The sequence below is a fragment of the Sus scrofa genome, chromosome 7 (assembly GCF_054392235.1).
Source record: "Sus scrofa isolate SSC_HxYL_T2T_F1_AM1 chromosome 7, Sscrofa_HxYL_maternal_Yorkshire_Landrace_v2.0, whole genome shotgun sequence".
Taxonomy (NCBI): domain Eukaryota; kingdom Metazoa; phylum Chordata; class Mammalia; order Artiodactyla; family Suidae; genus Sus; species Sus scrofa.
In genome coordinates this window covers 13,294,834-13,318,110 of record NC_139389.1, presented here as the reverse complement: position 1 = coordinate 13,318,110, position 23,277 = coordinate 13,294,834, and the positions used below count along the sequence as shown (strand labels likewise).

The 23,277-nt window shown below is 41.1% G+C and overlaps 1 protein-coding gene across 1 annotated transcript in view; it reads right to left on the bottom strand.

Moving 5' to 3' along the window:
* CAP2 (cyclase associated actin cytoskeleton regulatory protein 2) overlaps window positions 1-23,277 on the bottom strand; it is a 139,591-nt gene that overhangs the window by 67,252 nt on the left and 49,062 nt on the right. The window contains exon 4 of the mRNA XM_021100214.2: window positions 21,086-21,163. Within this exon, the coding sequence (XP_020955873.1) occupies window positions 21,086-21,163 (78 nt within the window). The remainder of the gene's footprint in view (window positions 1-21,085; window positions 21,164-23,277) is intronic.

The following is a 23,277-nucleotide window of genomic DNA, read 5'->3' as shown; positions in this document are numbered from 1 at the left end:
GCCTGGAAAAGAAAGTTCCCTAAAGCCTTCAGAGGGAGCATGGCCCTGCTGACACCTCGATTTTGGACTTCTAGGCTCCAGGACTGTGAGACAATAAATTTCTGTTGTTTAAGGCACTCTCAGTCTGTGGCATCTTGTTATGGCAGCCCTAGCAAAGGGATACACCTAAGAAATAGAATAAAGAGTCTCAGACTTTGAAGAGCAAGAATCTAATGGAGTCAGGAAAGGACTATGATGAGCACAAAATTAGGAGCAGTGAGAGCAGAAAAAAAATTATTAAATGTAAATAGAACTTTGGCATAGACATCATGAGATGCCAGAAAAATCTACTAAGTGGTGGATGACTTCTCTTGCCCAAACTTCTCTCCACTTGCTTTTCTATCACGCTGAAAAAAGACAAAGCTTTAAAGCTATCACAAATAGGACAGGATGTAAGAATAGTAATGTAATTAGATTTCCCTCCTTAAACTTTGGAGTAGAAGAGGGCTGGTTGGAGAAATTATGACAAAGCCAAAAGAAAGTACTTGACCAGGGTGGCTACTCTTTGAAGGCAGAGGATAATGTTTCAAGACTTAGAGGACTTAAAACCATTGGCCAATTAAAAGTACAAACAGTGTGCCCAGTGTGCCACAAAGTCTCACACTCATTATGTCACTGTAGGAGATAATTAAGGCTAGACAGAGATTTAAAGGCCTCTTTGACAAACAAATGAATTCAAATATTAAGCAAGGATTAATCAATAATCTTTTCAATAATAATGAAAACAGTCAGTTGGTAAATTAGCAAATAAATTCTTGGAACTATCAGGTATTAGCAGAAGCTCAAAAGGATCTCAGATAATAACTAACTACAAAGAATGAACAGTAGAAGGGGAACAAAAGACTCCTTTTGTTTCCCAAAAAGGAATCAAAGTTTATGTAGTTAATAATAGAAGTAAATAGAAGCAATTAAAATGTTTTTTTCCTGAAATACATTGTTAAAATGTTGAGAAACAGACCACTTAAGGTATCATTTGGCCTAGTTCAAAAAGAAATAAAAGAGTTTAAAATCTACCACAGAAAACACAAAACGAAAAGAGAAATCAGTAAATGACTGCAATAAAGATAAGTTTACTTGGGCTTAAGGACAAATAATGTATCAAAAAGTAAATGTGAACAGCCTAACTTTGCTTATTAAAACAAAAATGTAATTCACTGAATTAAAAAATAAAATTCAACAATCTGCTGTTTAAAAAAACACATTTAGCACCACATCATTTTGAAAGATGGGATGGGAGAGAATGGTCTGAGATTTAACCCATTTAAATAAAAGAGCAGAGGTAACCAGGCTTTTCCATTTGTTAGATGCCATTTCACACACTTGAATCCTGCTTATCTTGCAAGACTTGGTTCAAGGGGCCCCTTCCCTGTGACTCCAACTTCCCTAATGTGCAGGCAATGTTCACAACAGCTCCCTAGGAGCCCCCATCAGCTCAGCATTTATTACAATGTACCCCATTTAGATTTATCTTTTGCCCTCATTAGACCTTGAGCTCTTGAAGGATGCAGCTCTTGGTGCTTCCAAGCAAAAGTAATCAAATTATGGAATATGATGTATCTATCAGAAGGACAAACGTATGTGTTAGGAAGAGAATGGAGGAACATTTCAGGCCCATCATTTCTTTGCTCATGCACCGGCATGAAAGCATACATGTTCAGAGAACTTCGGTCCCCTGCTGTGGCTGGAATACTGGATTTGTTGGGGTGGGGGCAGTTTTAGGGAGAGGACTCAGATGCAGAAAAAATACATTGCAAAGGGCCCTGAATATCATCCAAAGGAGTCTAGAGAATTGATGGCATAGGCCACGGGAAACAATGGCAGGATTCCAGATTAATTTTGTTTTTTGTTTTTTGCTTTTTAGGGCTATACCTGCGGCATGTGGACCTTCCCAAGCTAGGGGCTGGCTGAATTGGAGCTACAGCTGCTGGCCTACGCCACAGCCACAGCAACTCAGGATCTGAGCAGTGTCTGCGACTTCTGCCACAGCCACAGGCACAGCCACATCAGATCCAAGAGCCTCGGCAACGCCAAATCCCTGAGCGAGGCCAGGGATTGAACCCTGCATCCTCATGGATCCTCGTCGGATTCATTTCCGCTGTGCCACAACAGGAACTCCTGTTGATTTTGCTTTTGTAACAGTTACCTGTGATGAGAGAATGGGAACAGATGGAAGGAGACAGAGCTTTGAAGCCGAGAGACTGGTTGCATGAGGCTATCTATACCTGCAGTGTTTGTTGATGAGTGGTAGGATTTTTCCTTATGTTCTTTCTTTCTTTTTCTTTTTAGTTTTTATTTATTTATTTGTATTTAATGGTTTTTATTTTTTTTTCATTATAGCTGGTTTACAGTGTTTTTGCAATTTTTTACTGTACAGAAAGGTGACTTATGTCCTTTCTTTATCTCAGTTTTTTTTTTTTTAAGCACACATGGTAATACCTTTACTTAAAACATTTAAAAAGCAGACCATATTTTTCTTTCTTCTCCCTTTCTGTCTTCATCCTGTGTCTCTCCTTCCTTTTTCCCTCCCTCCCACCTTCTTTTTTCCTTTCCTTCCTCCTTTCTTCCCTCTCTTCATTCTTTTTTAATTCCTTCCTCTCTTTCACCCCTTCTCCCTTTCTGCATCAGGGCACTGGGGATGGAGCAAAGATTTCAGATCCCATAGGTTCTTGGAGTCAAAGTGTTGCCAGGACTGAGCCTGGTTAGACATGCGGGATGAAGGAAAAGGAGAAGTCAAAAGGACTTCTGAGTTTCTAGTTCAAGTGACCGGTGGTTTGGGGTTCCAACAATTGAGAAAAATATCCAGGAGGGAGAAGCGAGTTTGGTTGAGGGTGCACAGGTGGCTCTGAACAAAGTATGTTTGAGGCTCATGCAGGGTTAATCCAGACCTAGGAGTAAGGAAGCAGTCAGGCCTGGAGTCTGCAGAGGTAGGTTGGCACCATTAATGTGGAGGCGATTGATGCCACCATGGAAACGTATGAAATTGACCAGGGAGAGACTAGGTTTGAGAAAGGTCTCTTCTGCTGATAAAGAATGAAATCTTGGCAGGATATATATACATTTAAAGGGCAGAGGAAGGAAGAGACATGAGAGAAAGAAATAAAGTGAAATAGACACCTTAGAATAAAGTTAATTCCCAAGGGAAGGAAAAATATTGAGGACAGTGACAGTCATTGATAAACATTCACCAAGGAGGCTGAATGGAATGAGAACAATTAAGAAGACACCATGGCAATGGGCAAGCTTTTTCTTGTAAAATGATAAGGAGAGAAGACAGATGACGGGAGACTGAACAGTGACAAGTGAGGACATGAAATCAGAGAGGACAGTCTTAAGAGGTTTGGCAGTGAAGGGGGGGAAAGACAGAGTGTAGGTGGTCAAGTAAGCTGTTTTTGCTTGTTTTTTTAAAAGGAGAGAGAAACATGATTTGGTTCACAGATTAAACAGGAGTCAGTAGGGAGAGAAAGAAGGGAATAGTTGCTTGATAAGTTTCCGAAGAAACTTAGGAGGTCAAACAGATAAGGATACTTATAATGCTATCAGATTAAAAAAAATTCTAAATAAAATGCAATGAAGGGTCACTGTAGGATTTTGCAAAGACATACTCTATCTAAAATAGTAAATGTTTACGTTCCAAGCAACATGAAAAGTACATATTAGAAAAGTGAGGAAATTATAAGAAGAAATAAAACCAGTAATTACCTAACAAACTCGGTTCAAGACATGCCTTAACTAAGAACCGAGACAAAACTGAAAACTGTGATAACTTAGGAAAAACTAACAGGAGACAACCTAAATGATACAATTAAAAATATTTTCTTTTCAATGAAACACCAAAATCTATCACATCAGGGAGACAAAGTCACATTTAATAAACATTTACTTACAATATTCATAAATGGTATCAACTGAATTCTATTTAAGCAATATCATAGAGGTAAAATTTTTTCTTATACATAATATCACTAAAAGAGGCAAGCTATGGCCCAAGCCCTGTACTTTACATTTCTTTTAGAAATTCACCTCTCGAATCTAGTCTCTCACCCTAACTTTTTAGGACTTCTCAGCAAGCTTAGCTGAAGTGTATTTGCTCTTTATAAAGGCTGATTATTGTTTGATGGTTTCTCTATTCATTCTCCTTTTAAATACAAAGAATGGTTTAATACATATGGGCTAAGATTTATTGAAGAGTAGAACAAAAAAATTAAGGTATGGATCATAAAAATTTGTGACTAACTAAAAGTAACTCAAAACTAGGAGAGTTCCCAATTAAATCATGTCACGAAATTATTGAATACACTATGTCTATTAAAATTACAAATATATGTATTTGGTTGATACAAAAAATGTGAATAATTATGTTATATGCAAAGAAGAGAAAAAATACCTCGACATAGAACTGAGTGTGAAATAATATAAGCCATCTGAGCATATTATTTATTACTTTATTTCCTTTAGAATTTCTTAAATTAATTTTTTTTTTGTCTTTTTAGGGCTGCACCTGTGGCATATGGAGGTTCCCAGGCTAGGGGTCCAATCAAGGCTATAGCTGCCAGCCTACGCCACAGCCATAGCTACCCAGGATCCAAGCCGCCTCTGCAACCTACACCACAGCTCACAGCAATGCCGGATCCTTAACCCACTGAGCAAGGCCAGGGATCGAACCCGCGTCCTCATGGATACTAGTCAGGTTCATTAATCACTGAGCCATGACAGGAACTCCAGATTCAGTCTTTTTCATTAAAAACATAAGAGACAAAATAGGAACAATGTTCCTCCTCTTTGAAGAATTAAGAAAATGAGCAGGCCCTAGAAAATTTCAGCAAAAGTACTCTTCCTATGAGCTAAATCTATCCTGACGCCCCATCAGCAGTAAAACAAATGTTACACATGGAAAACACCAAAGAAGATTAAAACCACATAAAACATTTCAGAGCAATAAAAAGCTCGTGGTGAAAACCACCAACTGGGAGATCTTACAAGCCAGTTATCTTGATATGCAGGTAGGAAGAATACAATTTAATTAGCATTTTAAAAAAATGAGGAGTTCCCACTGAAGCTCAGGGGGTTACAAACCTGACTAATCCATGAGGACTCAATTCCTGGCCTCGCTCAGTGGGTTAAAGATCCAGCATTGCCACAAGCTGTGGCGGAGGCTGGCAGCTACAGCTTCAATTCATAGCCCGGGAATGTCCATGTGGCACAGGTGTAGCCACCAAAAAAAAAAAAAAAAAAAACCCAAAAAAAACCCAAAAAAAACCCCCAAAAAACAAAAAGAACATGAAAAGGAGCAAAAAAGCCAAATAAAAGAGAGACTTAGGTGATACATTCATAATCAGAACTGGACAACCCTGGCTTTCAATTTTTTTGCTATTATTGAGGAATGCCAGACAATTAATCTTTCTATGCTTTATTCCATATCCACATATGAATAATAACACATGTTTCTGTAACCACCTCATAGGCCAGGAGATAATTATGCTACAATCTTCCATGATGGTCTTGTTGAGTATGAATCTTCCTTTTTTGTGCCAGAGAACATTTATCTCATAAGTTTGGAGAAAGAAGACTCTCTTCTCCCAGACTCCCTGAGATTCTCTCACTGTAAAAAAGGGACTGGAGGAGCTCCCGTCGTGGCTCAGTGGTTGACGAGTCTGACTAGGCACCATGAGGTTGTGGGTTTGACCCCTGGCTTTGCTCAGTGGGTTGGGGATCTGGCGTTGCCGTGAGCTGTGGTGTAGGTCGCAGATGCGGCTCGGATCCTGCGTTGCTGTGGCTTGGTGTAGGCCAGTAGCTGCAGCTCGGATTGGACCCCTAGCCTGGGAAGCTCCATATGCTGCGGGAGCGGCCTTAGAAAAGGCAAAAAGACAAAAAAAAAAAAAAAAAAAAAAAAAAAAAATAGTGACTGGGGCTGATTTCCATGGACTGTTTTGTTTCCACAAACATGAAGACAAGAGGAGGTTTCCAGATAATCACTGAGTAAGTGATCTTAGGGAAAGGTTTGGGTTTTAGCTGGTTTTAATTAATTCACTCAGTCTCTTACTGAGCACCTACAATGGTCCCTGGACACAGAGCTGCACATTCACTGGTGGAAGTACTGAATAATCCCGTCTATTCTATGAATTCCTCCCTGGTCTCTACTGGCAGTAACTGAAGTGATTTACTCATCACCTGGGTCAACGATCAAATTGATGTGGTGCCAAGGGACAACCTAAGAGCAAGCGTCAAGCAATGTAGGGGAAACAACAAAGTTTAGGGTAACCTGACTCGAAATAAAGATATTAATTACACGTCAAAGGAAATAAACGTGGTTTGACGACAGGTTGTAACAGCACAGGCAGCCCTATGTTTCACGGCTTCACTCCTTCATTGCTGCCTTCCTGCTAATTAACACCTACTTCCTAACACTTTCTCTCTGGGTCTTAGGGGCTGTGATGATGGCCAAAGACTTGGAGAAGAGAGTCAGAGCAAAGTGGTTCAGGGACATCAGGTGCTAAAAGTTCCCAGGAGTGTGGCCACCTGCCTGGCTTACAACTGCCTCACCCTCCCTTCTAACTGATAAAATGAGGGATGTGATTATCCTTCTCTGCCCTCTTTTCTCCCATTCCTCCGACTGGTCTTTCCTGGTTCCACAAAGAGGGATACCTCAATCTGTACCAAACATGCCTCCAAATATCAACCAAAAAAAGTTGACTGGGAAGGCCGGGGCCAAAAGTACCATCCCGAGCACACTCCTTGGTAAGATCTCTGAAGGCTGTGATTCTTTAGTTGCTATCTTCTTTGTTTTTCTTTTGCTGCACCCTCAGACGGGTCAAATCAGAGCTGCAGTTGCCAACCTACACCACAGCCACAACAATGCCAAATCCAAACCACATCTGTGACCTATACCACAGCTCGTGGCAACACCGGATCCTTCACGCATTGAGTGGGGGGTCATGTCAAGTGCTTAACCCACTGAGCCACAACGGGAACTCCTTGGTTGCTATTTTCGAAAAGGACAATTCAGTCTCAAGCAGAGTATTGGAGAATTTCAGAATGATTCTAAATCTCTCTGTTCAAGCCAGAGAGATCTTAGCAAAAGAAGAAAAGAGTTCTCATGTTCCCACAAAAAGTATTTTAGATATGGGTCATCCACACACCTCTACAAAAAGATCCTTCAAATTCTCAAAAAGTCAAGGAAAATTATTACTGATGAATATTTACTCTAGCCATCATCAATTGCAGATGAAAAGTTAGATACAGCTTTTTTTTATGAGTGGCATATGCAGTTAAAATTCATCAGGGACTCATAATTAAAGTGCACCGTAGATTTATAACCACTTTTCAGACTTGGAGCCACATCTCCCCACTTTAAATAACAACGTTTTAGTTGTATCTTGGTTTTCATAACGTGTAGCTTGCCCTGTCTGTGCTTCATTTGCTGTCAGGTTGCTGAAATATGAAGTTTCAAATTATATTCCCGTTCCTGTGGGAAACCATAATCCAATTTCCGACTTTCCAAGAGGAATCCTGAATACATTCAACTGTAGGATCCAGCCAAAGAAAATGATGGGACTCCTGGTGTTTGAATCATTTAAATCCGATTTGGGCGAAGTGCTGCCCATTATCCTATGCAGAAAATCCATCTGGACAAAGACAGGATAAAGCCTTATGTTCTTCTGCACTGTAGGTGCTGTGTTTCTAGCTGTGAAATTACCTGCTTCAGAGGCCGACGGTGACACACGCAGCAATTTCTCGGCCTCGAGAAAGTACCAGTCGTCACAATTTACATGAAAACTCTACACAGGGAAGAATCCATCTAATTGGAACATTTTCCAACAGCAATTTAAATATCAGACCAGCTGGATCTCCACAGCCCATGTGAATTTAATCAGCACATTCTTCCCAGAACCTATATTCTATAATCATTGAATGCTTGAGCTACATCTGTCACCCAAATCTGGCTGTGATCACTTCTTGTCATTCGCTCCACACATCCAGATATGAAGCCTTCTGTGGGAGCCTCGGAGGCCCCCATTTGGTTAAGGCGTGCGTAAGAGAAAGGGCATCCTTGAAAGAAACGCCTAAGAGCATATCCCGTGTTCTTCCTCTAACCTTCCCTTTCCCAAATTCCCGTAAGGAATATTTTTTTTAAGGCTAATTCTGTGTGACTGATGCATGACTTCCATTTTACAGTCATAGCCTCCATCGATGTCTCCATCTGAACTAAAATGTATCTCCAAACAGCAAGTTCTTTTTTCTTTTGGGAAAAGATAAGAGTATCTTTTTAAAAAAAATGTCCTCTCACTCTGCTCCCTTCCTGTGCCACCAGAGTTCATTAACCCAGATTTTATGCCTCAAATCCACCAAAAGTGTCAGGAGTCGGAGCCCATCTTCTTATCAAACTTTTTGTCTTTTAGAGCTGTACCCATGGTATATGGAGGCTCCCAGGCTAGGGCTCGAATTGGAGCTACAGCTGCCAGCCTACGCCAGAGCCACAGCAACATGGGTTATAAGCTGCATCTGCGACTTACACCACAGCTCACGGCGACGCTGGATCTTTAACCCATGGAGTGAGGTCGGGGATTGAACCCACATCCTCATGGATGCTAGTTGGGTTCATTAACCGCTGATCCATGCTGGGAACTCCATCTTCTTATCAAACTTGACATCAGATAATATATCGTTAAGACCACAATGTGTCATGAAAGCAAAGACACATTGACTAGAAAGATCCTTGAAGCTCTTAGAATCTTGTTGAGGGATGGAAAATAGGCACAGAAAATAATGGTGGAATGTTTCTAAAATAACACATAAATAAGTCACTCCTGTTTCAACAGAAACTACTGTAAAGGTGCTAAGAAGTTCAAAGCTATAAAGAGACCACCAGAAGGCAGCCTTAATATGCTCCTTAACAGAGGGTGGGTGGGAACATCTGAATGGTGGTCGTGGTGATAGCCCGAGGGCAGCAAGGCGGAGATGAAGGCAAAGTACAGAAATACATGAATCATGACAAATAACATCACCCAGACAGACCCTATTCTTCCAAAGCATGTCCTCATACAAATGAGATGATAGATGCAGGAATGCCAAGTGCAGGGACTGCTATATAGGAGGGCTCCAATAAATGTTTGGTTAAAAAAAAAAAAAAAAAGCCCCAGGAAATTAATCGAGTTGAGGAAATGAAAGAGGGCTGGAGTATGTAAGGTGAACAGGGTTGAACAAAGATCTGAAATAACTACCTAACCGGCAAATTTATCTAATAAGCCATTCCAGATATAGAAACACTAATCCTCACAGCAGTTAATCTACCAAAATCTGACAAGAACATTCTTTCTCCCTGTTTAGTTTATGAAAAGAAGTGATCATCAAAGAAGTACCTTCTCTAAGTGTCTGCTGCTAGAAACCTAAATTTTCAGCTGCACCGAGGAAAGCAATGGGCTCTACAGAGGGAACAAAGTTTGTGTGTGTTTTCTTCTCTTGATTCATTTGGGAAATGTATCTTCATTAAAAGGAACTGCCATCAGCAAGGTGCTCTCTTGTTCAGTTTCAGAGGGCGGCTGGAAGATGTGAAGTGCTGGATCTGGGTCTTTATTATTCTGGCAATGTGGACTTGTCCACGTTCAAAATTTATGTTTTAAAATCTCTGGGAGGCATAGTGCATTTCAGTTAGGATATACGGCAGTTTGTCTTCTCCTAAAAACAATTACCTAACATTTCTTCTGGATTACTTGTCATTTTAGTACGTAGGGAAGTGTCTGCATTTTCAATTAAGAGCTAAGTGTACAGATTAAAGTACTGCAAGGCGAAGCTTAAATCTAGCTCTCACTAGTTGCTGCACATAAACACTAATATCAAATGATGGTTTTGTCATGTGATCTGTCCTGCAGCACATACAAATATAGAACATGACCATAAAAAGTAACAGACCATGCCCTCTGCTAAGAAATTTATGACAGCGGATCCAGACTGGAATGCCAGCTGGAATTACCTTCTCCCCGTCTGCTATTTTCGCATATACAGCTTTGTACAGATGACAGAAGCTATGCCTTGCAAAGAGGACTCAAGCGAAGGCTGCTGAAATGATGAACAAGAAGCAAATCCGAAGGTCGAAATACGTTTGGCTTTGAAAAAGATTTGTTGAATGACTCAATGACCTCTTTTGAAATTAATTTTTGAATCAGGCCCATAAGAGAAAAACTTGTAACTCTCCCAATTTTTGAACATCAGATCTATGGGGTCTAGCAAGCAAATATTAATCTTCGCAGTGGAGAATGAGAAATAGCTGAAAATTATTTTATTAAAAATACAACGTGATTCCCAACACTGAACTAAACAGAGTAGGAAACATTTCCTCATATCTGTGGTGCTTACCTTTATGTAGAATTTGCCATCAAGGCAGTCTGGAACTGTAACAAACTTAGTATGAAATTGTTGATAAAACAAAGGATATCATCCTTCTTTATTAATCTTTACCCTCTCAGATAATCCCCTAAATCCCTTGTGTGTGATAACTACCTCACTTCCTTTGGGCAGCCACTCATTATCTAATTCATGTCTTACACAAAGAGAAATGAGCTAATGTGCTTTATCAGATTAAAAAAAAAAAAGTCACCATGAGTGATGTCCAACAGGACAGGATCTTAGCAAATCCCTTCTGCCTCCATAGGCCTGGGTTTCTAAATACCTATAAAGCTACTAACCCACGGTCACAGCTCACAGGCTCATTCACAGCTTTATGTTGCTAAAGCAAACAGTCTGGGCAGAAGAATGACAGAATTACCCTCCTTTTTGATTATCCTCCTCTCTGCATCCTGATAAACTCGTGATTAGCTTTCCTGTTGGGATTCAGCCCTGACTGGGTAGCTTCAGGCTGTCAACTCGAGCAGACCCTGATGATGTCACGTAAACCTCTTCCTCTCCTTCCTTCCTGGGTGCTTTACTCCTCATTAACCAGCCTCTACAGCCAGCCTTCACATGGAGGCCCCCCCCCGGGGGGGGGGGAAGGGCAATTACCAAGGTAATTCTCTGGCCCTGGAAAGGCTCATCTGAAACCCACTTCCACCTACAACACAAAATGCTTCTGAAAGCACCAAATGAAACTCAGAAAGCTGCTGGTTACAAAATATTCAATCCTGTAGGTATCAGTAGGTAATCTTGTTTTTATCTGCTCTCCATAGATTGTATTTGAGCAGATGTTTGAGGTGGTCTTAAGCTTATACTCTCCTTGAGAAATTAAAAACATATAGTGCTTTTGGTGCTTTGGAGTTGGTAGTGAAGAGAACCACCCTTGAGCAATAACAACAAGAGCTGAGACTTATGCCTGTTTATGAAGTGAGGATAGAGAGTTAATGTGGAAAAGGCCATCAGGTGTGTCACTGGTCAGATTCTAAGGCACTACTCTCTTTTCAAACTCAATCCACCCAGACCGCTGGGAAATACTACTGCTAAATGGAAATGTAACTAAGCATGACACATACATGAAAACTGGAGGGTCTGTTGTGGCTCAGCGGTTAACAAACCCAACTAGGATCCATGAGGATGCAGGTCAGATCCCTGGCCTCGTTCAGTGGGTTAAGGATCTGGCGTTGCCATGAGCTGTGGTGCAGGTGGCAGACGTGGCCAGGATCTGGTGTTGCTGAGGCTGTGGTGTAGGCGGCAGCTATAGCTCTGATTCGACCCCTAGCCTGGGAACCTCCATATGCCACAGGCGTGGCCCTGAAAAGCCAAAAAAAAAACGAAAAAAACAAACAAAAAAAAACCCAACCAACCAACCAAACAAAAAAACACACAAAAAAGAAAACTTGTTACCTTTTCTTTCTTTTTTTCTTTTTTGGCTGCCCAGTCGGCATAGAGACTTTCTGGGCCAGGGGTCAAATCTGAGCTGCAGTTGTGACCTATACCATAGCTACGTCAGTGCTGGCTTCTTTAATCCACTGTGCCACACTGGGGATCAAACCTGCATCCTGGTACTGCAGTGACGCCACCCATCCCATTGCACCAGAGCAGGAACTCCCACTACCTTTCATTTCTTATAGTTTTTTCCTCCCTATTTTCCAGATAAATGTGGAATTACATATTAAAAATTCCATTAAAAATACTTGCTCAGCACATATAATTAATAGTAGTTACTCAAGAGAATATTTTCTTGATATCTTTGTATGAAGACAAAAAGCTTTAAGGCAATATTTTAAAGCAGGCATTTCATTTTCCATCTGGGCCAGAATCACTTTATTGCATTATGTTACCTGTCACATGCCCCCTAACAACAGAACTTAGCAGCACTAATCATGGCCAAATCTTTCAAGAAGATTCGGCAGTCCTGGCTGAGCTATGCGGTGACATTTTCTGGGCACAGATTTGAGGCACACTTGCAAGTTTGGCTTTGTTATTCCTTTGCCTTTCCTTTACAATTTCCAGACCTGCCACTAGCACCTCCTAATTTACCTGAAGCATGTTCAGAGATTAAAGTCACATGACTACTTTGCTTAGCACTTTAAAATATTGGACAATAATTTGACACCTTATGGTAAAACATTACTGAGGCAAAAAAGGATGAACTCACTTTAATTAAAAGGAACGTTGAGATATCTGTACACATGCATCTCTCTCTCTTTTTTTCTATACCCAAGTACAATGAAAACAAATTCAGCAGTTAGATTTGAAAGTTTTCTTGTCCTTCCCTGGATGCTACTGGGACATTAGCCCAGAAAAACATGAGTATTTAAGAAGATAATATATTTCCACTGAGCTAGACCTCATTTTAGTCAAGCCAAGTTACCCACTCTGGCAGACTGGCTAAATGTTCACTAAATCTGTGAATTCCTCCTTCCTGGCATGGAAGTTGATTAAATTTCTCAACCTCCCTTGCACCTGGGAACGTCAGAGAGACTGAACGAAGGTAGAGAAGACACCTGGGCCATAAAACTGTCCCAGGAATGATCCTGCAATCTCCTTCCCAATTCAGTGGCTGAGGAACCTAGAGCCAGGTAAGGGCTAAAAGATGAAAGAAGCCTGGGTCCCTGAACGATCATACATAAGCCTGTCAACCAGAAGCAGACCTCATGTGGGCAAGAAAAAAAAAGGCCTACTATGTTATGCCATTGACAATGAAAGACTTTCTTTCTTTTTCTGCATTTTAGGGCCACACGTGCGGCACCTGGAAGTTCCCAGGCTAGGGGTCGAATCAGAACTGCAGCTGCTGGCCCACACCACAGCCACAGCAATGCAGGATCTGAGCCTCATCTGCAACCTACACCACAGCTCAAGGCAATGCTGGATTCTTTAACCCACTGAGCGAGGCCAGGGATTGAACCCGCAACTTTACGGATACTAGTCAGATTGATTATTGCTGAGCTACAACGGGAACTCCTTAAGGACCTTTTCTTAAAGCAGGTGGACTGCCCTAATACAGAGTTCTCCTACTCCAGCACCTGACCCTCGCATGCTTTTTCTCATTCAATCCTCAAAGAACTCTTTGAGGCAGGAACTATTATCCCTATTTACAAATAAGGAAACATGGGCTAAGAGAATGTAACTGCCTTCCCCTAAGTGGGTACCTTGGCAAGTTGGTTTGGTTAGAGTGGCTCAGTGGGAAGGTCTTGTGAACTTTATCAGATTAACTTGGCCAGTAGTCACCCAGAAAAAGATAAGAGAGTCTCAAATTTAGGTGACACAGATGAATTCGTTTTTCTTGCATTTGGGGTAGCAGCAGGAATGAGCAGAATATCTGGGATTCAAATCCAGGCAGGCCCAAGTCCAAAGTTTCCACTCTTGATCACCCTTGCACATGAACACGTTTTATAAAAATCGCAAACATATGGGCACAAGCCCACTAGTAACCTGACTCTATCAATGCACCTAAGTAATTAGCTGAAGTCTTAAGATTAATGCTACTAGGCTTTCTTGCTTAGTTTAAGATGAACAAGTTATCAACAAATTGGACTACTGCCCCATGCTGGAGAAAATCCTTAGTGAGTGAGTGCTCTGGGCAGAGTGCTACGCTAGGGCGTGCATATCACTAGAGGGAGGAATGGACACGAGTCTCTCATCTGCCTTTCGCTTCCAATTTTCCAGACTTTTTAAACAATGAAGGGACAAAATTAATTTTAGATTCCTGGTCTATGCACAGGAAGGCACTAGCTCCTTTCAAAATGCAAGGCCAGGATTTTCCTGGTGGCTCAGCCAGTTAAGTATCTGGCATTGTCACTGCAGCAGCTTGCTGTGGCACAGGTTCGATCCCTGGCCCTGGAAATTTTGTACACCGCTGGGTGCAGCATACAAAAATAAATGAATAAAAAAAATAAAGACAGAAAAGGAGAGGGAGGGTAGAAGAAATGTTCTCTTTCACTTCTGGAGGAATAAAAAAATGCAGACTTCCTAGTCTTTCTAAGAGAATAAGATCCACAGGCCAGTCAATGACCATAAACAAATTTCCCTCTAGTGGGAAACTTAGCGTTCATTTTTTCCCTCTGTGTTATCAGTACACATGAATTCCATACAAACACACACACACAATTTCAACTGTCAGGTCTTAGGAGCATAAGACACCTTGGAAAAAATATGGAAAGCGTGCTTCGGAGGGAGATCAACACCTGCTATGGTTGCAACAGATGCGGTTCTCCATCATGCTGGGGCTTCCCTTCTGCCTGAAATTCACCAGGGCTAGAGGCGGTGAGGCCCCGTGGGACACCTCCCGAAAACCCCCCGTGAGAGATAGCCTTCCTTGAGCATGTGCCCATCTAGGGCTTCAGAGGCAAGGGTCTAGTAGAGGTTACGTTTTCAGCTCAGGCCAGAGTTTTGGGGTCACCCATGGTAGAGACGATTAAAGATCATGTTTCATCTCTCTCCCAGGTCATGTGAGATGTCCCCATACCAAAAAGCACTTGCTTCCCCTCTCGCTATTAGCTAAACACTTTCTGCAGTTCTATTTTGCTATGTAACTCCTACAAATGACTGCGCAGTTGGCTTTTATTACGTGTATGGTCTGGGAAAAGAACTCTGGATGATAATTACGGTAACCGCGCCAGGTCTCCGTCCCATGGCCAGGTCATCAATGTGTCACTGAACTTCATTTTTCATCTTGTGAATTAGAAATGTTCTATTTCCCCTTAGGCCCACCTGGTGTAAAAGTAAATGAAAAGCTGAGTGTACCAGGGTCCCCTGAAAAATCCAGCACACATGGAAGAGGCGTGTCTTGGCCATTTTCCATGGGCGTCTCCTTCTATCAACTGGAAAAAGACTGGCTTGATGAATGATCTCTGAAAATTTTAACAATGATACTGCACGGACGAGGACAATCTTTTGGCCAAAGATCACTTTTATAAATGACCACAAGAGGAGGGAAGAAAAGCCCCTGAGATGTCTTATATATGTTTTATAAGTTACTCTGCATCACAAGCACCGCAAAATGTATGTAATACGACACAGGTGCTTTCAAAGTGCAAGAGGCACTTTGTACCCACTAGTACATCATGAAATTGATTCACTGGGACATGAAGAGTTTTGGGAAAAAAAAAAAAAGAAAAAAAATTGGATTTTACTTCCTCTATGATGTCTTTCCTCATCACTTTTATCTACAAGATCCCTACTTTCTTGAATTTTGGCAGTACTAATGGTTTATACCTTGCTTGATTAGCTATTTGTTTATACATGGTAAATATAAAAGCTTAGCCATAGAAAGGACTAGATGAAAACTATCATAATGAACTACATATGCTAAGGATACCTGTTGTTTTGCAAATTGGGTGATGAAATAGAAATACATTTTTTTTTTCCTGTGGGTCAAAATTGGAAACTGGATGTTATCACTGTCAATCAGAGCTATAGATGAATCTCTTACCTTGCTTCTCCAAGGACAAACAGAGGAGTGAAGGTAGAGGAACTGGGAAGCAGGGAAGGAAAAATGAATGGTAGGGCAGCTTCACATTTTGGTCTGAAGTTCACGGCCTTATTTAAAAAACCAGTTAACTGTTTTAGAGCCCAGCCAGGAGAAGGGAATCAAGGTGATCTGTGTGAGTTGTCTATTGCTGCATAACAAATTAACCACAAATGTAGTGGCTTAAAATAATATTCATTTAGCATCTCCCAGCTTCTGGAGGTCAGGCATCTGGGCAAAGCAAAGCTATGTGCTCTGCTCAGGGCCTCACAGGGCTGAAATCTAGGTGCTGGTAGGATCACATTTCCATCTGAAGCTTTGGGTCCCCTTCGAGGAGCATGTAGTCACGGGCAGACTTCTGTTCCTTGCACTCATAGGACTCAAGTCTCTGTTTTACGGTGGCTGTTGGCAGAGGGTCCCTCTCAGCTTCTAGAGGCTTCCCTCTTACAAAGTGGTCGCTCATGTCTTTGAAGCCAGCAGGAGAATCTCTAGGCACGATGGCAGTCTTATGTGACATAATCACTGGAGTCACTATGTCAGCACCCTGATCCTTGACCTAATCAAAGGATTGATATCCCATAATTTCACAGCTCACTCCCACATTCAAGAGGAGGCGATTATACTAGGCACGTATACTAGGACTCTTGCATGTACATTAGGACTTCATGGCTAATAGAATTTACCAAAAGCAACAACCATCAAGCATTTAAAACAACAAATATGCACCAGCCTCCTGCAGGGTATGAATGGATGTCCCACCTACAAAAAACTTCCACAGTCAAATGAATCTGTGAAAACACAGGTTTCAATAGCGTTTAACATGCTTCTTCACTGAACAGAGTGTTGGATATTTCCCAAACATAGTTAACCCAGGAAAAAATTTTGAGTTCATGCCCAGTAAATCCATCACTTTATTAATATTAATATTACTTCGGAAGCAGTTGTATTAGGGCTCTTCGATAGTCATTTTATTTCCACTATGATGCCTTTCCTGATACAAGATCCTTACTTTCTTGAATTTTGGTGGTCCTAATGGTTTATACCTTGCTTTCACTAGCTATCTGCTTATACTTGGTAAATATAAAAAAAAAACTTACTTTTTGATGGTGACCCACTACAAAAATTAATGTTTTTGAGGGCTGACACTCTGGCGTGAAGCAACAGTGAAGGGTATTGGTGATCACTGTGTGGTGGTGAAGCATGCTGGTTGAGATTTCTGGGGATCAGAGTTCTGGGAGGCAATTCATCAGCTTTGGACTGTAAACAAACCAGGTATCCTCTTTCTGAACCTCTCTTGGTTCATCTTTCAATTGAGAGAGCTGCAAGAGATGATTTCTAAGATCTCTTCCCATCTAACAACCTATATATGCCTTTCTCCAAGCTCTGCCCCATCTCCTGGATATTTTCATGGTACCTAGCCCACAGTGGGCACTTGTATTTGTTGACTGATCAATTGCAAGCTCGCATTGCTGTAAGGAAGTTGCTAGCTTCCAGCTGGCCAGGCTGCTCAGCTCCAGTCTGGGCATCTAGCTTATCCAACCCTCAGACCACAAGTGACCACCAATGTTGGTTTGGCCTTGCCTTATGCGTCTATAGCATAAGTGGTCCCCTTCATTAGCAAGACGGGAGGTACCCACGGAAGGTCCTCTTGCCCTAAAATATCTTCCTTCCCCAAAGCTTGAATTCCTATTCATTTTCTACCATTTTCTCTCAGAACCCTATGACAGATCTAAGTAAATAATTATATGAGTAACTGTTTAATAACTCATCCTCTAGAAAGTAAGTCATCTTACTTTCATACATACATTGGACTATAGGGTGAGCAAGAGATAAACCCCTACTGTTATAAGTCACCAGGATTTTGGAAATGTTTGTAATGGCAAATAACACAGCCTGCTTTGATACAGACATGCTAGGAAAAAAGAACATGAGTTTGATATTTGACTACAAAGGCATTTTGAGCTGGCAGGGATTTTAAGTGGGGATGCCTAAGTCTGGTTGCTCTAAGTGTAGCACCAGCAGAATCAGCATCACCTGTCAGAACTACAGACTCTTGGGTCCCATCCTAGATGGACTGACCCTGAGTCTGCACGTCAACAAGATCTCCAGGTGATTCAGATAAAGATTAGAGTTTGAGAAGCAGTGGTCCAGAGGCAGCATTTGAAGTAAATCTGAGGTTGATGCGTAACTGTGGAGCCACCCACACACTGCAGCTCTCCGAGTGTAGTCTCTGGACCAGCAGTGTTAACATCACAGAAATGCAGATTCTTGGGCCTCACCCAAGATCTCCTGATTCAGAAACTTTGTAATTGGGGCCCAGCAATCTGTGTTGTAACAACCCTGCAGGTAATTCTCATACTGCTAAAGTGTGGGGACCACTACTATACATCAATGAGAGTTGACACTGCAGGAGTTAATATTCTCCTGAAAGAAGATAGGAAGACAGGGACAATTAAAACACTGTTCCTATGAGAAAATACAATCTGCTTTATGATAATCTTCTTTATGATGTATCTTCTAGAATGCACACTGGGAATACCTAGGCCTGGTGGACTGTTTTCGCTCCTCTGGTGGTAACTTCTCAAACCTGTTTTTCTATTGAGTGGAAGTGACTAGGCCAGTGCTCTAGGTGAAGATGGAGGGGACAGAAAGGGAGACAGGCATAAAAAAACTGCTTTGTGGAGTTCCTGTCCTGGTGCAGTGGTTAATGAATCTGACTGGGAACCATGAGGTTGAGGGTTCGATCCCTGACCTCAATCAGTGGGTTAAGGATCCGGTGTTGCCGTGAACTGTGGTGTAGGTCACAGATGCAGCTTGGATCCTGCATTGCTGTGGCTGTGGTGTAGGTCAGCGGCTACAGCTCCGATTCGACCCCTAGCCTGGGAACCTCTATATGCTGCAGGAGCGGCCATAGAAAAGCCAAAAAAAAAAAAAAAAAAAAAAAAAAAAAAAACCCAACAAAAAAAACCAACTGCTTTGCATTTTGTCCACCTGATCCTGCTGGGGCTCATCACTCTTGGAACACTGTGATAAGTGCCACAGGGAACATTACCAGCACATACCACTCCTGGGTTCATGTCCCCTGAAACATCCATTTCTCTTCCTTTCATCAAGAGTACATGGATGCAACTAGAGATTATCATCCTAAGTGAAGTAAGTCAGAAAGAGGACAAAGACCATGTGATATCACTTATGTGTGGAATCTAAAATATGGCACATTGAACCTATCTATAAAACAGAAACAGACTCATAGACATAGAGAATAGACTTGCGGTTGCCAAGGGGGAGGGGAGAGGGAGGGGGATGGATGGGGGGTTTGGGGTTAGTAGCTATAGACTATTACATTTAGAATGGATAAGCAGTAAGGTCCTACCGTATAGCACAGGGAACTACATCCAATCCCCTGGGATAGACCACAATGGAAAATAATACATACAAAATTATATATATATATAAAACAGAGTCACTTTGCTGTATTGCAGAAATTGTCACAATATTGTAAATCAACTATAATTTTAAAAAATTTTTAAAAAAGAATGCAGTGGATAAGAAGGGGCAGTTCCAGATATTACACCCAAGAACCTTCATAGCCACGTGCTGAGCCACACAATATCGCCGACTGTGCCTTATTTGGGGATGCCACGGTCCCAGTGCATTCATTCAGTCACTCACTTTATCATCCAATATTTAATGAGTAACTTTTATGTGCAAGGCCAGTGGAGAGGCCCTTTGTTCTGCACTTAGAAAAGGGATTGAGGGAGTTCCCATTGTGGCTCAGAGGAAACGAATCTGACTAGTATCCATGAAGATGCAGGTTCAATCCCTGGCCTTGCTCAATGGGTTAAGGATCCAGTGTTGCTGTGGCTGTGGTGTAGGCTGGCAGCTGCAGTTACAATTTGACTCCTAGACTGGGAACTTCCATATGCTGCACCTGCAGCCACAATGGAACAAGAATATCTCAATCCTACAAAGCTGACTGCCCAGGCTGTGTGCTAACTCCTTTCCCATGAAGGAAGGGACACATCCATCCAGCTTGGGGATTGACAGCTCTGGAGGTAAGTCAGAATCACCTTTGGAATCTTTAAGCTCTTAAGGCCAAGACCACTCTTCAGACCAATTAAACCAGAACCTCTTGGAGTGAGATCCAGGCATTGGAATTAAAAAAAAAAATCCACATGATTCCACTGCATGGAAGGGGCTGGGAACCACTGCTCCAGGGAGGGTCTAGGGTCTCAGGTCTTGATTCTTTATGGAACTGAGCTTCATCCCCTGAAAGTCAAATCCTAGCTTCCCAGGATTTCAGCCCAACTTTTTCAATTTCAGGAGTTTGTTTTAGAATTTAAAGTAAGCTATTAAATTTAAGCTGTTGTATTATAATGAATATTCAATCATATATTTATAGCGTGGTTACCAAACTTCAGATGCAGAGTATTTAGTCAAAACAATTATTTTTTTCTTATTTAACAGGGTATGCTGGTAGTAAGTAGATCTGCTTTTTAATAATTTCATTCATTACTCACTGACCTAGCCTATCAATGCCATTTATTAAATAGGAACTAATCAAATTCATACATACAATGTACAGATGGTGACAGATGTGAACTATTTTTGATAACAAAGTAGCACAAAGTATGAACTAAGAATCGTAAGTGGAGTTCCCGTCGTGGCGCAGTGGAAACGAATCCAACTAGGAACCATGAGGTTGTGGGTTCGATCCCTGGCCTCGATCAGTGGGTTGGGGATCCGGTGTTGCTGTGAGCTGTGGGGTAGGTTGCAGACACGGCTTGGATCCCGAGTTGCTGTGGCTCTGGCATAGGCTGGTAGCTACAGCTCTGATTGGACCCCTAGCCTGGGAGCCTCCATATGCCACAGGTGCAGCCCTAAAAAGATGGAAAAAAAATCAGAAATAAACACTTCCTTGATTATTAAATGGTTGTTGAAACTAGTAAAAAGAATAGGCTACAGATGACATTAATAAATGTCTTTTAAATTGGTGTCGTCAATTGTTATAGGATGAATTTGGCCATAATAAGACTATGAAGACAGAAGAAATGTTTCATAGTAGGGTCTGGACTGGAGACAGAACCTCTCCTTTTCAGGATTTCTTTCACAGTAACTGCTTCTGTTGCTCCCTTAATTTCTGTCTTACACTGCTCACTCCCTAGGCAGGCCTGGCTCAGGATACACTCTTACCTCTTGGGGTTGTTGGTACTGAGAGGCCATCAGAAGGAAAGCTCTCTGGGCCTGGAAAGCGCTATGCACCATCTCTGCCTGGGAACAAAAAGGAAGAGGAAACTTTTAATTGTTTGAGCTCCTAAACAGAGAGTGACCATATAATCCAGCAGTTTTATTTCTAGGAATATGCCCAAGAAAAATGAAAACACAAGTCCACACAAAAACTTGTTAACAAGTGCTCACAGCAGCATATTCATAATAGCCAGGATGTAGAAAGAGGCAGACTGTCCATCAATTGATGAATAAACAAAATGAGATATAACCATACAATGGAATATTATTCCACATTCAAAAGAAATGAAGTGCTGATACATGCTACAACATGGGGGGACCTTGAAAACATTATGCTGAGTGAATGAAGCCAGTCACAAAAGACCACATTTGTATGATTCCATTTATATGAAATGTCCAGAATAAGCAAATCTACAGAGACAGAAAGTAGATTAGTGGTTGCCAGGGGCGGGTGGGAGGGAGGAATAGGGAGTGACTGCTAATGAGAATAGGGTTTCTTTTGGGGGTGATGAAAATGTTTTGGAATTAGACGGTGGTGATGGCTTCACAAACTTGGTGAATATACTAAAAACCATTGAATCGTACACTTTAAAGGAGTGCACGTTATGATATGTGAATTTTAACACAAAAAAGCTATTAAAAAACGTGTGAGCCCTGAAGTGCAACTGTTTTCCAAAGGGTGTCTCTCTTGTCCTCTTTCATGCTCCAATCTGTTCCCTACTTTAGAGTAGAAAGAAAGTTGTCCCTTAAGCCATTCCCATAAAGATATGCTTACTGAGGGCTAGTGGTTTCTACAACGGTTTAAAAAGACAGATCTGGAAATTTCTGTGCTACCTGGACTCAACCGACCAAAAAGGAGTTGAGCAATGGGAATGTCTTTAAACACATGGTACCATATTTTCTTATCCTTACCTTCTACCTACTCTTAACTAATTAATTCTTTATATTTTAAATTTAAAAAGTTATAGAAGAATACCAAGAAGAAAATAATTCTAAATATTCATGTTATACACAATTAGTCATTTTTGGCAAATTTCTCTAGTAATGAAGAAAACTGGAGTTTGCACTATGGTGCAATGGAATCACCAGCATTTCTGCAGCTCCAGGATGCAGGTTTGCTCCCCAGCCCAACACAGTGGGTTAAGGGATCTGGCACTGCCACAGTTGTGGCTTGGATCTGATTCCCAGCCTGGGAACTCCATATGCCGTGGGATGGCCAAAAAAAAAGAGAAAACTCATACCTTTGTTTTCGTGAGACAAAGCATAATGATTTAGAACAATTTTTTTAAAATGCCACAAGCTACAAAGATTAGTTTTAAAATGGCTTCATGATCTAGAAATAATCATTATTAATATTAGATGAACATCACAGCAGCCACCTTTTAAGATATAGACACAAAGAGACTTTGGTAAAATGGGACTGTACGGTAGGTGTTATTTTTCTCAATAAAAGTATAGACTTTAATTATAATTGAATACTAAAGATGAGAAAGAAAAAGGTGATAACCTTCAAGTAGAAGTTTCTATACTATAAAAATTGTTATGCCCTACATGCTCATTCTAAGGTAAAAGATAGAAAATTTTAAGAGATTGGAGTAAACGTGTGTTTTTTTTTTTTTTTTTTTGGCATAGGCAAACTTTCTAATTTTTTATTTTTTTTAAGATTTTTACTTTTTCTATTATAGTTGATTGACAATCTTCTGCCAATTTCTGCTGTGCAGCAAAGTGACCCAGTTCATGTGTTTATACTTTAAACTACATGATACAAATTTAGACAATACTGATAGACTCCCTGCTGGGAGATAAGTACGTTCCAACTTCTTCCTTTCCCTGATTCCTATCTTCCACATTTTTTATATGTCTTAGTTATTATTTTTATTGTAACATTAATTCCCCTGGCTGTTGAGAACCAGTTTGATGTTTCAACATACCTAGCGGTTCTCACGAGTGGTTTTACCGTGACCTCTCCAGTTTTGAAGTATTTTGATAATTTTTTATTGGCTGGACTCCCATTATGAAGTACGTTCTTCAGAAAGGTCTCATAGCTGCTTAAGTTTTTCAGTTGCAAGCATGTCTCCTCTTGTCTCTCTGTTTTTACATCTTGGCTGGACATGACATCCCTGGTCCCTCTTTCTCAC